The 15,273-nt window shown below is 37.9% G+C and overlaps 1 protein-coding gene across 3 annotated transcripts in view; it reads right to left on the bottom strand.

Annotated features, from left to right (window-relative positions):
- The window catches only part of INPP4B (inositol polyphosphate-4-phosphatase type II B), a 198,709-nt gene that overhangs the window by 163,493 nt on the left and 19,943 nt on the right, over positions 1-15,273 (bottom strand). For all 3 annotated transcript variants that reach the window (XM_086464572.1, XM_086464571.1, XM_086464570.1), the window contains exons 3-4: positions 9,331-9,449; positions 7,417-7,533 (exon numbers count right to left, since the gene is read on the bottom strand). In XM_086464572.1, the coding sequence (XP_086320698.1) occupies positions 7,417-7,533; positions 9,331-9,449 (236 nt within the window). The remainder of the gene's footprint in view (positions 1-7,416; positions 7,534-9,330; positions 9,450-15,273) is intronic.

Below are 15,273 nucleotides of genomic sequence, written 5' to 3'. Positions count from 1 at the left end.
CCAAACATTTAATACAATTTCTACAGTTAATTCATTTCTATTAACGTACAATTTTAACTGCAACTAAAGAGAGAGGCATGAACATTTTTTTCCTGCCATATAAAGACAATTACTTGTAATAGAAAGAGTATTCTAAGGCCTTATTTGACAAAAGCACACAAAACATAAAAAATTAAACAGAAATAGTCCACCATTGTGATTTTTCAAGTTCAACGTATCCACTTCAAGTTAGAAGTGCTTCGACACCAACAAGAGAGGCATCCATTTAGGGGATTATTTTCCAGGTAAAGAAACTACCAAAAATGAGTCAAACAGGCAAAACCTGAAGTTTCCATACTGGAAAAAAGTCATCTTAAGCCTTCCACTTTTTTCCACCTGCAGGAAGTGTCTTTCATTTATAAACTGCACCTCAACTGCTGGTAAACATGTCAACTGTTGTGTGTACAATCATTATCAGTAGGCACAGCTAAAGGCAAACACATCACTATTTTCTTGACTGTCAGTTCCCCTTTGGTACATTTTAGAGTTTGCGCTGGTGTGATGGGACTAACTGATCATTCACCTGACAAAAAAAGGAAACCACCAATGGGAACAGACAAGTCTTATCCTTTGAGTCATTCAAACATTCCCATGTTGCTGCATTTAGTACAAGGAAATCCTTCATGCTTGCAGTGCCTGGGCTGCCAGTGAGGGCAGCAGTACCTGGCCTGCTGGGAGCACCAGCCACCCCTCCCAAAGAGCTGCTCCTCCAGTGCCTTGTCCAGAGGATTCCTGGGTCAACAGCACTGCAAGGGAAAGCTGATCAACCCTTTGAAAGGACAACATATTCTTCAACCTGAGATCCTGTTTTTACTGCCACATTGCCCCACACAGACTAAAGAAACATTGTGCCATGCTCTTTGTCCTCTATTCACCTCAGTGTGCATGTTTCTGTGGAAAACATCCCTGCCTTCTGTTCTAGGCATGTGCCCCTTGAACCTTAAAAGTCATCATTAGAAATGATAGGGCAATGCAATAACCACCTTGGATTTGTCTGACTATTCTGACATGCTCTGTGCTGGTCTAGCGAGGGACGGAGCTATGAAGTATATCTGTGAATATGCCTATACAAAGTATTCATGGAAGAATGATATATTTGCAAGCTTTTTGGACCGTGCTACAGAGACAGGAACAATCATACCTATGTTACTGATATCCTTAGCTGGTTAAAGTAAAATCTACAGGAAAATGTTATCGTTTACTTACTATTTGGTTACCTTATTTCTAAGCACCTTCCAAAACAATCCTTTACATTTTTACAGAATACTATTGGTATCACTATGTAGTTTAACAATAGTTTTCCAAAAAGTCAGCTCTTAGAGCAAACCTTTGCCTGATGTGAGGCAGCAGTAGTATTTGATTGACAGAGTAGGTAGACAAGGAAAAGAAAATGGAAAATTAAAGAAGTAGATTACAACTTTCCCTGAAGATACAGCAATAGGGAGGAGTTTGTCTCAATTAGGAAAAAAATAATAAAAGGGTAGGAGAGAAAGTAAGAAGAAAAGTAGGACGCTTTCAAAGAGAAAGATTTTTGTGAAGCCAAATCCTCCCATTGCATTTCCCAGGGCTAGGCACAAAGAGCAGTAAAGCTACAAATGGACTTTAAAAGTCTATACCTGTAACTTTTCTGGTCTTGACACTTATCTACCATTCTTTTACAGATACCCCAAGATATACAAAACCTTATTATACCCTCAGCCACTTCAAAGAAAGATTTTATTCCAATATAAATCCAAATGAAAATCAGTAGTTTGAATTTCCCTTTATGTATCCAGACTTTAAAAAAAAAAAAAAAATCCACAACTGAGAAGGACTGACAATAATGCTTTAGGTAGATTCCACACGCATGTGCCCAGAAGAATAAAAACATTCCCGCTCCAGTATCTCTTAATAATGGCATTTAGTAAGAATATAGAGTTCGATGCAAAACGAAAACTGAAACTATCATCAAGTATATATTTGTGGAAAAAAAAAAAAATACATGATTTTGAAAAGAAACTTGAATATCTAAAGCTTTATTGCAAGTATTTCTGTGGGTAGGACTGTAGTACTTCACAGTACTGCTCTATCAAGAACAATGAGATAATAAGAGTTTCTAATTTATGGCACTATTCCTTTATAAATCCTGCAGACATTATAGTGAACAGAACTAAGAAAGGGAAGAATTTGAGGTGCTTTTTCTTCAAGCAAAGTAGAGTATTTTTAACACTACTCCAAGTTTTAAAGAAAAACAGGTTCAGTCATTTTAGGGTTCACAAGAGTGAGGAACTAAGCACTCTGGCACAGGCAGAGTGCAGGCAGGTGATGTACAAGCTTTCACATTTATCTCTGCTGATGCATTTCACATGCGGCTCTGCAGCGTTCCTAATACTCAAGCCGTGGGCCTCAGCCACAGAGATGGCAAACCAGGCTAAACTGCATGGTGGTTCTGCAATACAGATCGATGGCCACAAGGGAACGCGGAACATTGTCACTTCAGATTTGGCTTTACAACCGGACTTAAAATGCCTCTTTCATGACACACAGTCTTCATTTCCCACTCAGCCCAGTGTGATTCAGTTTTAACAGGGATACTTGCAATACCAAGAAACACACAAAGCAAAACCTTTTGTAAATTTTCATTCATAGTGAGAATGTTTAATAGAAGATTCAAACCTCAACAAATAAGAGACAGGTAATTTGAAGCCTAAATTAATCTAAAATTGTCACTTTATAATGTATGTTCCCATATCTAAAACTGCATCTTCTACCCCTACTACTCTTAAAATTATCAAATTAATTTTTTTCCTCAGTCATGAAGAGAAAATTTGGGAAGTAAGAAATGTAAGACCAGTCTGTAGAATGTGTAATATTCCAACTGCCTTGTATACATCCAGTTTCTACTCGCTCTCAGGAGATAGCATTAGAGTGGATTTTATATCTTCATTATCACCTGTGAATTCCTGTGGTTATATCCATCCAAAGGAGATTATATCTACCTGCCGGTCTTCAAGATAAACAGCAAAAACATTCACTAAATCCCTAACCATAGTTGGTAAATGAAGTTTCTGCTTTTGAAGCTTCTCAAACTTCCCCATTTCCACCTCCTCTTAAAAATAAGGGGAAACTGTGAAGTGGTGATGCAGAGACCAGATACATAAAGTTGTCACCAGATACAGAAACTTGCTCCTGTCCTCTGTTTCCAGCACTTCTCCATGTGTAGACCAAAAGGAGGCAGGCTTACTCCCTGCATGTCATACCAGAACATTACAACAGGGTTTACCCTCAAGATCTTGTTGCATTAGAACAAACGCAATCCCATCATACAAAATGCAAACACATTCAAACGCACTTTACAAATAGAAAATTTGGTGCAGTAAGAATTTAAGCTATCGGTGTAACTGCCTTAAATGAATACAAATCAGTTGTAGATGTGGCAATGGAAGAATCAGTCTTGGCAAATAAGCAAACAAAAGCCTCACCATAGCTAAATGTCACAGCACTTGCCTAAAAATACAGGTACACTGCTCTACACAATGAAGTTCTGAATGCTCTCTGCAGGACACGAGCATATAGATTCTAAACACAGAACAGAAAGACTGCTGCCTCCCAAATTGGTCACTAGGCCTTCCTTCCTCTTAATGTAACACAAATTCATCTATTTTGTATTTTCCATGGGTCTGTCATGTGGCAGTGGTACCTGACTGGTGTTAAGCAGTATTTTCAAAGAGAATGAATCCTGCTTTAAAACTTGCTATACCAAACCACACAGACCTGCACGTTTATAGGAAAGAATAGCATATCTGTGTAAAAGTGATACAGAGGTAATATTTTAACAACCTACGAGTCTCTAATTCCAATTTTCTCGGGCAATGACTTAAAGAAAGATGCAGCCCCAGCATTATGAAAAAAACCCAACTATCTAAAATCTTAAAGACAGTGCAGCTCAAGCCAGTGAAACAAATTCACTCATGGCAATATGGGAAGAAAATCTTCATGATGTAGAAACAGAGGTCACTATACATCATTCAAATATGGCATTAGCCACCGCTTTGTATGCATGCCTTCACTGGATATATTTAAATTATATTTCATAAACACACTGTGTTAACTTTTTTATTCCAACTATATCAAAGTAAAGTACGAATACCATAGTCTTTACTAAAAGTTTCTATTTTCATGAAAAGTTACCTATCACCCTAACTTAGGAAGACTAGCCAAAACAACAAAATTGTTTCATTATATTAAAAAGCCTCAATTACAGAAAACCTGACACAGACAAGATATAATTATGACCAACAACAGACAGAGATGCATAAAAAGTGAAAAGGCAGTTAGAACATTCAGTGTGTCAAGCACAGAGAACTTGTTATCATCTGCACAGTAGTTAAACTGCACTTACATAATGTAAATTAAATGACAGGCAAGAGGGAAGTTAACTATCTGCTTTCTGGTGCAGGAATGCAAGCATTGCAAGGTTATTTTAAAACCTTTTTAAAGAGAGCAGCACTCGTAGCATATCAGCAGTGCCAAAAAAAAATTTCTGCTTGTATGTCACTGGGGATTATCCCCTTTCACTTTAGCATTATGACCTGTATGGACAAACGAAGCAGTATTATTTTTGTATTATAGCAAAAACCCAGTGGGTTTGAAAATGAGGCCTAATTCTCTTCCATAGACAGAGGTAAAACAAAGCAAAAACCAAGAAAATGCTTTACCCTGTGATGTACTCACTGCCCTTTCTCCACCTTCTCTACAGTCCTTTATTTGTGGCAGTAAAATCCTGCTGAGTTTAATGCACAGAATTCACTTCCTTATTTTCATTTTAATTACAAGAGGAATAAGAAAAGTACAAGTATGTATTTGTGATGAGGGATATTAGCTACTTTGAATTGGTTAACTGAAGCAACCAGGAGTAGCATAGCCCTGATGTGGCAGGAATTCTTATTACTATAGATTTCTGCCCAATTTCTGTAAAATATTTTGCAGTTAGATCCAAGGTTTATTCTGCCATAAATGTTTACTTGTATGAGCTGATGACTGGTGTGGAAGCACAGCCTAGAAGAGCAGAGCATACCTAACACTAGATCCCTCCCACTCCCAAGTGGATTACCTGTCTGTTTAAAGGAATGATGAGGCTATGTGTTGTGGCCATAAGCTGTGGCAACAGTTTTTGAGGAACAAGAAAGCCAGCTATATCGTAGTCTGGATAACGAGAACTGTGAAGCCACAGCGCTTGGAACAGGCTTACTGCCAAAGGGACACATCCCACTTCTTGGGTCATGAAGCAAGCATTGAGGTCTGGGCAGCTGCAGCTAGGCTGGTAATGGTATCAAGCTATAGCTCATTTAAGCCTGAATTTTTGAATCTATATACACCTCTAGACTTAAAATACTCCCCTGAATTAATAGAAAAGTGCAATGGCTTCCAATTACAGGAAAGAAAGACAAGCCATTCGTTTTATCATTACTGATACACTAGGATGTAAACAGAAGTCCAAATATTGCCACAAATGAAGTTGCAACCTGGATGGCCCACAGTCATTCACACATGCTGCAGTCTACCTTGATCTAAATATTATTCAGTTTTTTTTCTTGCCTACATCCAGTTTATAAAACGTCTGAATATTCAAAAAGGCTAAATATATGTAAACTAGAGATGGGATGAACATTTTCCCCCACAAAAAGGTACTACAATCTACAAATCCAGAGTATTTCACATAGGAACTACATAACTGCTACGACAAAAGAGATATATTCTCTCTTGTGACTTAGGAGTTATGTTAATAGGATTCTCTGGAAGAGGCTCTAGTCCTGTACCTCAATTGTAAGGAACAGTTATAAAAAGTTCTGAAAAGTTTGCAATAACCTATCAAATGATATTAATTCTCTAGGCTAGATCTTGTCCTGTATAAGAGGCAGTACAGAGGTCTGCAACTAGAAGAGTAGTAGTACAGGGATAGCTCTGTGAATCAAGTCCACTTTTTTTGCTTACATATAAGACATTATTTTCCATCATCTGTCAGTCACAATAGAAACTGGAAGGGAAAGGACAAAGTCAAACTCCTTTCACTCAATTCCTGCATCTGTCCATGGATGACAACTCTATTGAATAAACAGCAGTTTCCATTTTAGGCCCCTGTAGTCTAAACCATAACCAAATTTAAAACATACATATTGTGAAAACGTGTGTAAATGCCCCTTCCCCAGTTTCTCTTAAACAGAAGAAAATGCCTTAGTCTATAAAATGAAAGAAATCCAGACTCTATGTCTAAAATATTCCACACATTCCCATTAAAGAGCATAGTGAGGAGACATATTCAACCCATTCGCTTACGAAGGTCCAAACTTGAAACAAACATATCAACTAATTTCGATCTGAAAAAAAAAATTAAAGTCCTCTAAACATGTAACTTTACTTATGTAAGCAGTTCAAAGACAGTCTCAATTTTTAAGTTATGCCTTTAATTTCCTTCTTACAGACAATAAACGCATATATAGTCATGGCATGAGCTTGCACAGTCTTTAATCATACCGGGGACAACCACAGATATGTAAAGAGCAATTCAGCTATTAAATACAGGTGTCAAGGGCCATTTCTGATGCTCAAGAGAAAATGATCAGCTGGACTCCAGCTGACACAGAAGAAAAAACACAGATCTCCCATAGGTCCTATGATATCTTCTAGCTCTGTAAGGCTGCCTTAGATCACCTGGAGCACATAAAATGGCACTCAAGGTCTATATTTGGCAGATAAGTCACTCAAGGAGTCCCATTGACCTCCATATATCATCTCAGGTGAGTAACTGTTTCTCAGTGTAAAAAGCTGACAACATAACCAAAAAAACCGTACAACATCTGAACCCAAAAGGATTCACCTTTAGCAGTGACACAGATGATCTTGGGCCTTACAAATCACTAATAGCAGCAGCCACAGGAGAGCTGCAGGTATCATCACACAAGAGATTAAAATAAAATGTGATTATCTCTCTCAAACATCACATTGCAGGATCTATTACCATTCTGGTTGGGGCATATAAGTAAAATATTATCAGAAACATATTTCTGAAAAATTCTTCACAGTGGTGTTATCTGAAGTCTATTCCATATGTTCTCTGCCATCAAAAAGCACACAAGAGAAAACTTTTATTTGTCAGGAATACCTGTGCTGATTCATGTAATCAGTTAAACAACAGCAAAAGGTCCATCTTAAGTGCATCGTTCTCCTTCTCTAATACAACAAAAAAATTAAGTACATTTTAGGTGTAAAAGAGCAAAACCAATTCTGCATAAACCTATTTCCCCAATTTGCAAACTTGCTGAAGAAAGCCAAAGAACAATATGGCAAGAAACTTAAACTTCAGGAAGATTTATGCAAGAACCAAAGCAAATCACTTACCGTGTCTTGAGATTTGTCTTTGACATCATAGACTGTTAGTTTTATTTTAGTCTCCTCATAGATGGGGTATTCCGGTGGGAATGTCACACCAGTCAAAAACAGTGGATCTCTTGTACCCTGTGTAACACGAGTAAGCATTCAGTAAGGTAACAGCTGTGCAATGTGTGGTATGCCGTTATGGATGTACAGAAACTGTGGGCTCTTTAAAACAAGTTAGCTTTCTACAGCAGAGAGATGTGAACAGCTAAGTATTATTCAATCAATAAGAAAACCAGACAATTTCAAAACTTCATCAGGAAAGTTTAAAAAAACTTTCTGGAAAGCTCTTTGACTGGAAAAGATATTAAATGCTTCTGAAACAGAGCCTAACAACATGTCTTCAAACAGCTCAGCCAGCAGGTATCAGTATCTGAAATACAACCTGTAATAAACCATCCCTTTCTTTCTCCCATGATACTTTCTGAAAGTACCACGATTTCATATTAATTTAAATGAACTGAAAATATAACACACAGAGAGATCTTTATTAAGTCACAATAAAATGTCTATAGAAATGCTATCGAGACTCCCTGTATTACACTAAGGATACTGCTTTGTGGGAAGGGGATTACAATACCCTTCTCTTCAGGCAGTAGTGGAGTAAGCTAACATACCTGTACTTTGTAACATTCTATCTAAAAGCTGTACACAGAAGTAACTATATCACAGCTTCAGATATACAAACAATTAAATGAATCACATAAAATGCTGTTTATATTTTCTTAATGTTTGATTGTACTTAATTTCCAAAGATTACCAGAATAGTATCCTTAAATTTTCTATTAAGTAAAATAAAGGATTTTGCATGATGTCACTTCTCTCGAAGAAAATAACTTTTCTGTGCCCCTGCCTTCACTTCCCCCCGAAAGCTTGACTATGAAGCTGACAGTCTTGACACAATAAATTCAGGCATATATTCAGATCCATGACATTGTGTTAGGAAACGCATCCACTTCTATTAAATAAATATATACATATATATATATATATTCCATCTTCTGCACAACATCATTCCAGAGAGTCTGCATTGAAATGTCCTGATCAGATACAAGATATTTGAATTAAGCAGTTTCAGGATGAGCGATGGTAATTTGATTAGCAGTTGGTTGAAACCGATCAAAGAAAGAGGTCATGAAATATACTTATTGTACTTAACTGTTAAAACAAGCCTCTGGCAAAATCCTGCGTGTGTTTACAGTAAGACTTCCCTGTTCCTAATGAGTCTCTGCAACAAGTTAAGCAAGTTACACCTACATTCCCTGCTCACACTTAATTTTCTCTGTGAATGATTTCTGCTGTTTCTGACACTGATGCTTACAGGGCAAAGCAAAGACTAGCAAAGCAGCCTCAAACAACTTTTGCTATAATATGTGATGCAAGTTACTAATTATTTTATTTAAAGTCACAGACATTATGTACACATAACTCTTTTCCCTAATTATAGAAGTAGGCTGCAAAAGCGTCAACTTTCCAATGGAAAAAAATAGGACAAGAAACAGACCATAAAATACACCTATGTTCTTCAGTAATTTAAAAATACTTTACAAACTCACTGTACTCTTAATGTAGTTTTACTTTGCATTGGCATGTCCTTTCATTCGTTTCATTCTAGACTTATGCCTGGAGAACTGGAGTATTCCCTATGCCTCTACTTGGAACAACAGAGCTTTCATGAAAAGCCAAGTTCATTTCTAACTGTTTACCCTGGTTAAATGCCAAGAACTACAGAACTCTCTTAGGTATGCTTTACTAACTGCCAGCGTGCTTGTTTTACCTAAGACTTTGCACTAACTTGTTTTGTTTCTCATTCACTTTCTAAGGAAGAAATGAGCAATTCATTAATCAACATGTTAATTGAATAAGAAAGACTCTCACCTCCACGATTTCAGTGCTTGAATACCTCGTCAAAATGTGCTCTGCTGGATGTACCACTGAGACTTGTATAAAAGTATTCAGCTTCCGATCACGGGTAGCAGCCACTAGATCCTTGCATGCTGGAGACAGTACAAAATAAAAACAAAATTCAAAAGAAAACTCTGGGAAAACACTCTCACAGGCACAGGACAAAGCGGACTACGCTCCGGCTCCAGATTAAATCTTTAGAGACAAGCCGATTTAACAGAGGAAGTCCCTTGGAAGTAACTTACAGAAATAGGAAGTCACATGCTGCAGAACTGAACTGAGATTTCGTTTCCACTAAAAATACTTGCAGCTTCTGCAAAGCTCCCTGCCACAGGCTCATCAGCTCCAGTATATGAATGTGCATGCGCATACGCACACACTTACACACACTGCAGTTGTAGGTAATTTTACGTAAGCACTCATTTAATTTGTCACGAAATCTCTCTTAGCAGCGCAGTTGCATCATCCCTTGTCTCACAATTTTCACAGTATATGACCATTTTAAACACATTCTAAAACAGTTAAATGCTATCAGTGATTAGGTTAGTTCATATAGTCTGATAGTACATTATGAACTTTTCAGGAGGATTAATCATCAAGTAAAAATCTACATACCTAAAAGCAAGCAGCAAAATAACCAATTTTTTGTCAGTGACTGGTACACAAATGAGAAGAATAATTCTATTCTGGCTATATGACATCATTAATAAATCTCATTCTACCTAATACAGAGAAATTGAGGTCTTGTTTAATAATTCACTTTTATCTTGGGATCACAGTCATGCAGGTGACCGAGCTCACTCTTTAGACTAACACAACTTGTGTGTTCTAACAAAAAGGATGAAGGCACCAAAGAAAAACAAAAAGGAGAAAGAAAGAAACAAATGCACCATAAGCTGCTCTGCAGAATGGACGTGGACTAACAGGGCATGCATTGGCTCAAAAGCAAAACCCATCCACCTCACATTCTTCAAGAAGGAATATGCAACAGTGAATACTGTGACCAGATCTACCCAGTGCTTTCTGCAGTGCATCAAACTACATTGGGTTTTTAGAAGCCTAAGGGAAAAAAAGAAAAGAAAAGCCTGTGGTTTCAGAGAGGCTAATTGTTAAGAAAGAGCTGAGGACATTTTCTAGGAGTCACTGCCAACAGGGGGCTTCATCAAGTGCAGCTGACCTTTAACATTTTAAAAGGTGAGCAGATTATTCTCACAGCAAGCAAACCTGGTCCGATGAGAAGCCAAGGTAAGGAAAGCTCTGATACATACAAAAGGCCAACTCAGCTTGGTTTACACTTTTTTTTTTTTCTTTGGGCTTGGACCTGCTGCTTGAGGAAATAAAAGGAAAACTGGCTGAAGCTTTTTTACCACTCTCCCATAACAGTTAAAAGAGAACAAGGAAACAATTAAACCTAACCTTCACAAAATATTTTTTGGTTTTGCTTTAGCTCGAATTTCCAATGAAATCTCTTGGTAGACAGTCTCAAACTGACCCTATTATAATTTGGTGGTAAACATGGGATAAGAAGAAAAGTTTGTGCATGATGAAGTCTTTATGAAACAGCTGATACAACAGTACCAGACTTGAAGAACAAGCTGCCAGCCATTTCTTGCTACTAAGGCTCATCACGTTACTGAAATTACTCTAGATATTAGCACTACTTGATAAGACCTGAAGAATTACATGAGCAGATTTACTGAAAAGCAGTTACCGAAGCACAAAATGTTGGGCAGACACGTAACTATTTCAACTATATCCTCTCTAAAACTGACCACAGTTGCAGTAACAGATCATCAAAATCTCCAGATACAGCCATTTCCTCACACAAACTTTGCTCTTACACCACCAGTCAATCCTTAAATGTTCTACTCTGTAAGTAATCATGTTTTTAGAATACAGGACAGTAAAGCACAATTTCAGAGGAATAGCAAGAGAGCTCATGTTCACTAACAGACACTGACAGATACAGTAAAATTTTTCACACCCACCACAAAGGAAGGCTAGCCAGCTCACAATTCCAGGGGCCTCCAAAGATGACAGGAATACACCAGAAGGAAAAGACAGAAACTCAGGAAAACTAAAAATAAATCTCCACAGAACCCCACCAGTGACTCTGGCAGGAACCCTATAGCTGAACTCTTGTAAAAAGTACTACTGCATGACAAATGGAGGCAAATCCTCCATAAACAACAGTTTGATTTACTTGTGGGATGTCTCAAATACGTTAATTAGATACGTCCAATTCTTTTAGCAGCCAAGAGCACAGGCTTTTACTTACTGATCAACCTTTAAACAATAGGAAGAAAATTTGCACTAAGTGGTCACCACTTTGGTGATATCTAAGCATAGGAGTCAATTTCCATGATAGCAGGGCAGCCCAGTCAATTAGATCATTTTCCTATAAAAAGGCAGCTTAGAAACATGATCTTTAGTTTCATTGGGTAGGGCTGACATGAAGATAATCCATCTGCATATCTGAAGTGGGGAGGATCAGTACAAAGCATCAGAACCCTCTGGGAGATCCCAGTGCAGAAGGATAAATGAAACAAAATGATACTTGCACCTACTTTGATGACGGAGTTACTTGTCTCTATTGTAATACTGGGCTACTACTGTTCACAACTACCCTTTTAAGTCAGAGAGGATATTCAATAAGGTTGTCGCTGGCAGAGAACTGAAGATTTGGTGTGACACAGAATTTGTCAGTTTGAGCCACTGTGCATCACTTCCATTAAAAAGAGCCCAACTGAAATGTTTAACAAAACATAAAGACTTCTTTTAAGGTCATGCAAAAGAATAGAAGTTTGTTATATCCTGCTCACAGCTTGGCGAGTTCCACAGCCCCACACCACATTATTGCCCTTTGAACTATTTTATTAGAAGTATCTCTGAAAAGCTTAACGTCTTCTCAAAGAAACAGTCAACATTCTTTGGACAAAGTGAAACATTACATGGCTGTGAAAGTGAAATATCAGCTATATGTTATATATTTAAACACAGCTGTTGGGCATTGTTGACATACTATTCAAAAACAAAGTGACAAAAATACAATCATGAAAGGCATGCTAAGGCTGTTCTCTTAACTGCAAATGTAACACAGTGAAAAGCGGGTAACAACATCAACACGCTTTCCATCATAACCTACACCCAAGCAGACCACATACATAGGTCACGTTAGTTTTCAATACTTCACTATGCTTGAATTAATTCTGGAAAAACTCATCAACAAAACTCAGCGAAATGAAGCGACAGCTTGTACTTACGTGCCAAAAGTATATGAATCTACTCATTGTGACTGTTGACTCAGTGTGTAAAAGCCTGAGTCATCCATTCCCCGGGTGATCCCGTCTCTGCTAAGCCTATCAGTGTACGTCAACATTTAAGGAAGAACTGCACTAGGAATAATTTATGCTTTCATATCAACAAAGAAAAAAGTTAAGACGGCAGGAAGAAACAACTCCTCTACTTTAAGCAATGAAAAAGAAAGAAAGAAAGAAAAGTAATCACTATGTGTAGAGCAAGATGAAAGGTCACCAGGAAAAAGAACTGCTATAGAATATATTTACAAGTAGTTATGTATTTTGAAAAATCCCGTGGTCTACACATAAAACTGTTTTAACATTTAAAATACCTTGAAACTGAAAACATTTAGTCAATGTTATCCTTCAACACTTATTTTCTAAAGAATAAAAGCAAAGAGAACACTGTTATTTCACTTCCATTACTGTTGTTTTTCTACTATTAAAAACTATATTTTTCTTAAATGAATCACGGTAAACAAGTGTTCCTCCTCTATTAGTCATGCCTATACATTGTCCTGTACATTCCAGTACCACTACGATGCACACAAGCCATGTGTGCTGTACACGTAAACCGCACAAGTAGACGTTTGATTCTTGAGTCCTGCCACATTCAATATTTCACTATCCTCTGCGCTGCACTAACACGCTGGCTGTGCTCTTCACCCCTCAGTGTGCATGCACGCACACACATAAAGACAAGAGAAGAGAAAGACTGGTTACTGTTTCCTCAAAACTGGGCTATGCTGGAAACACAGCAGAATCTTGCTTCACAGTTTCACTGACCCATTTATGGGATCTGGGAGAATCTTCTGAAAACGTTAACTGTATGGAAGAACAGAGCACAGAGAGAAAGACTAAAAAGAAAACCCCAATGACTCTACAACAAAACAAAAAAAAAAAACCCAAACAAAACAAAAACCCAAAACAGACAGTCTGGAAATTCATCATCTACCTTCCCTGAAACTATAAAAATTCTAACCAGGCACTCAGCACTGCTCCAAGCACTAAGCCCACTGGAGCCAAAAGAAATTAACCTGGCAGAGAAACAGGGAGATACAGCACCTCCCAGAACTGAAAAAGACCCAGTAGCTGGAACAAACAAAATGGGCAGAGGGACTGAAAGACAACCTCATCTCAAAGTTCACAGAACTGTTTGGGAAGGAAGCCAAGGTCTAGCCCAAAAACTGGAAATGGCATTGAAATCGTAATGTTTATTTTTGTTAGCGGGGGAAATAGCAGCACACTGGTGAATGTCTTCCCAGGCTACAGATTCACACATCTGTGTATTAACTACATGGCAATTTGCAAGGTAGCTTCCTCGCTAACCAGTGACAGAAACACCATTTCCCACAGCTTCATTCCTTCCCATTTTTCAAACCAAAACAGATTCCAAAGGGCTGGCAAGGAACAGGAATTAACCACCATAGCCCTTTTGTCTCCAGTGCACGCTATTTTGTGTACTGTCAAACCAGAAAATTAGTAGTATCTAAAGACAAGGGGCATGGGAGAAGCCTGTGTCTCACACACATATATATGCGAACATAATGTTCAAAATTTTTTTTCATTTCATTGGCATTGCAGCAGCATTATTATCCCAAAGCAACTTAGTTTATAAATAATAATGTACAGTCTGTCTTGATAGACTAATTAACTGAGATACAGCTATTCCTTAGTGGGCAAAAGGACACATTAAATAAGAGAACACTACATTCAGACCTGCGCTACATGCAGAACACTAAGCAGTACACAGTTTTCTTTCCTCCACCCTGAGGGGGTGTTGAGGAGAGTAGAGAGACGTAAAAGAATGCACATCACTGCTGCTCCTGCTCCTGCTAAACACACAGCGCTAACCAAGCTTGCTGAAAATAATACTTTCAGTCAGGCACACAGAAAGGCTTAGGAATAATTCAGCTTCAGAACAGAGGAAAGCTTTGGCCATACTTTTGAATTAGGATTGTAAATGCAGCTGCAAGAGGGATGAGAACAGGACAGTGATGTGTTCTCTGCATGGTAAAACATGCCTGAAAGCAAACGAGACAAACGTTTGAGGATTAGCATTAGCACAGAACGGTGTCAATGAGCATCCCTCCAGCTAGTGCTCCATAATTAATATTATTAATTGTTTTATCATAAATACTACTAATTGGTTGTCCCGTTCATGTTTCAGCAGGAACGCTTCGGTTTGCTGGAGATTAAAGAACACCTCTACCTAGGGACCAAAAGAACAGGGAAGTTACTCCAACAACAATTTGCATGTGGACTCCTAGTAAAATTCACTGCACAACAGCAAATATCAAAAGATGCAGCCACAGAAATCATAATATCCACATTATCACAAGAGGAGGGCACAGTTACATACTCATGAAACAGGTTACGTATTAGAAGAGACACTCATTAACAGTAGTGACTAAAACAGATGCTCGGACTCAGGGTAAACTCTGCAATGAAAAGAATCTATAGAATAGAAGATGACATTTGGACCATGTATACAAATAAGTAAAGGTCCACTGATTTTTACCTAAGAAAAGGTTTGAGATCACTGTTCCCATCTCCAGGGTTGAGAGGCTTGTATAAAAATAAAATACATATCTGTTCTCTGGAATGTACAGCTGGT

Source organism: Leptosomus discolor, chromosome 4 (assembly GCF_034619465.1).
Source record: "Leptosomus discolor isolate bLepDis1 chromosome 4, bLepDis1.hap2, whole genome shotgun sequence".
NCBI lineage: Eukaryota > Metazoa > Chordata > Aves > Leptosomiformes > Leptosomidae > Leptosomus > Leptosomus discolor.
The sequence above is the reverse complement of the archived record's forward strand: the minus strand, read 5'-3'. Positions and strand labels throughout refer to the sequence as shown.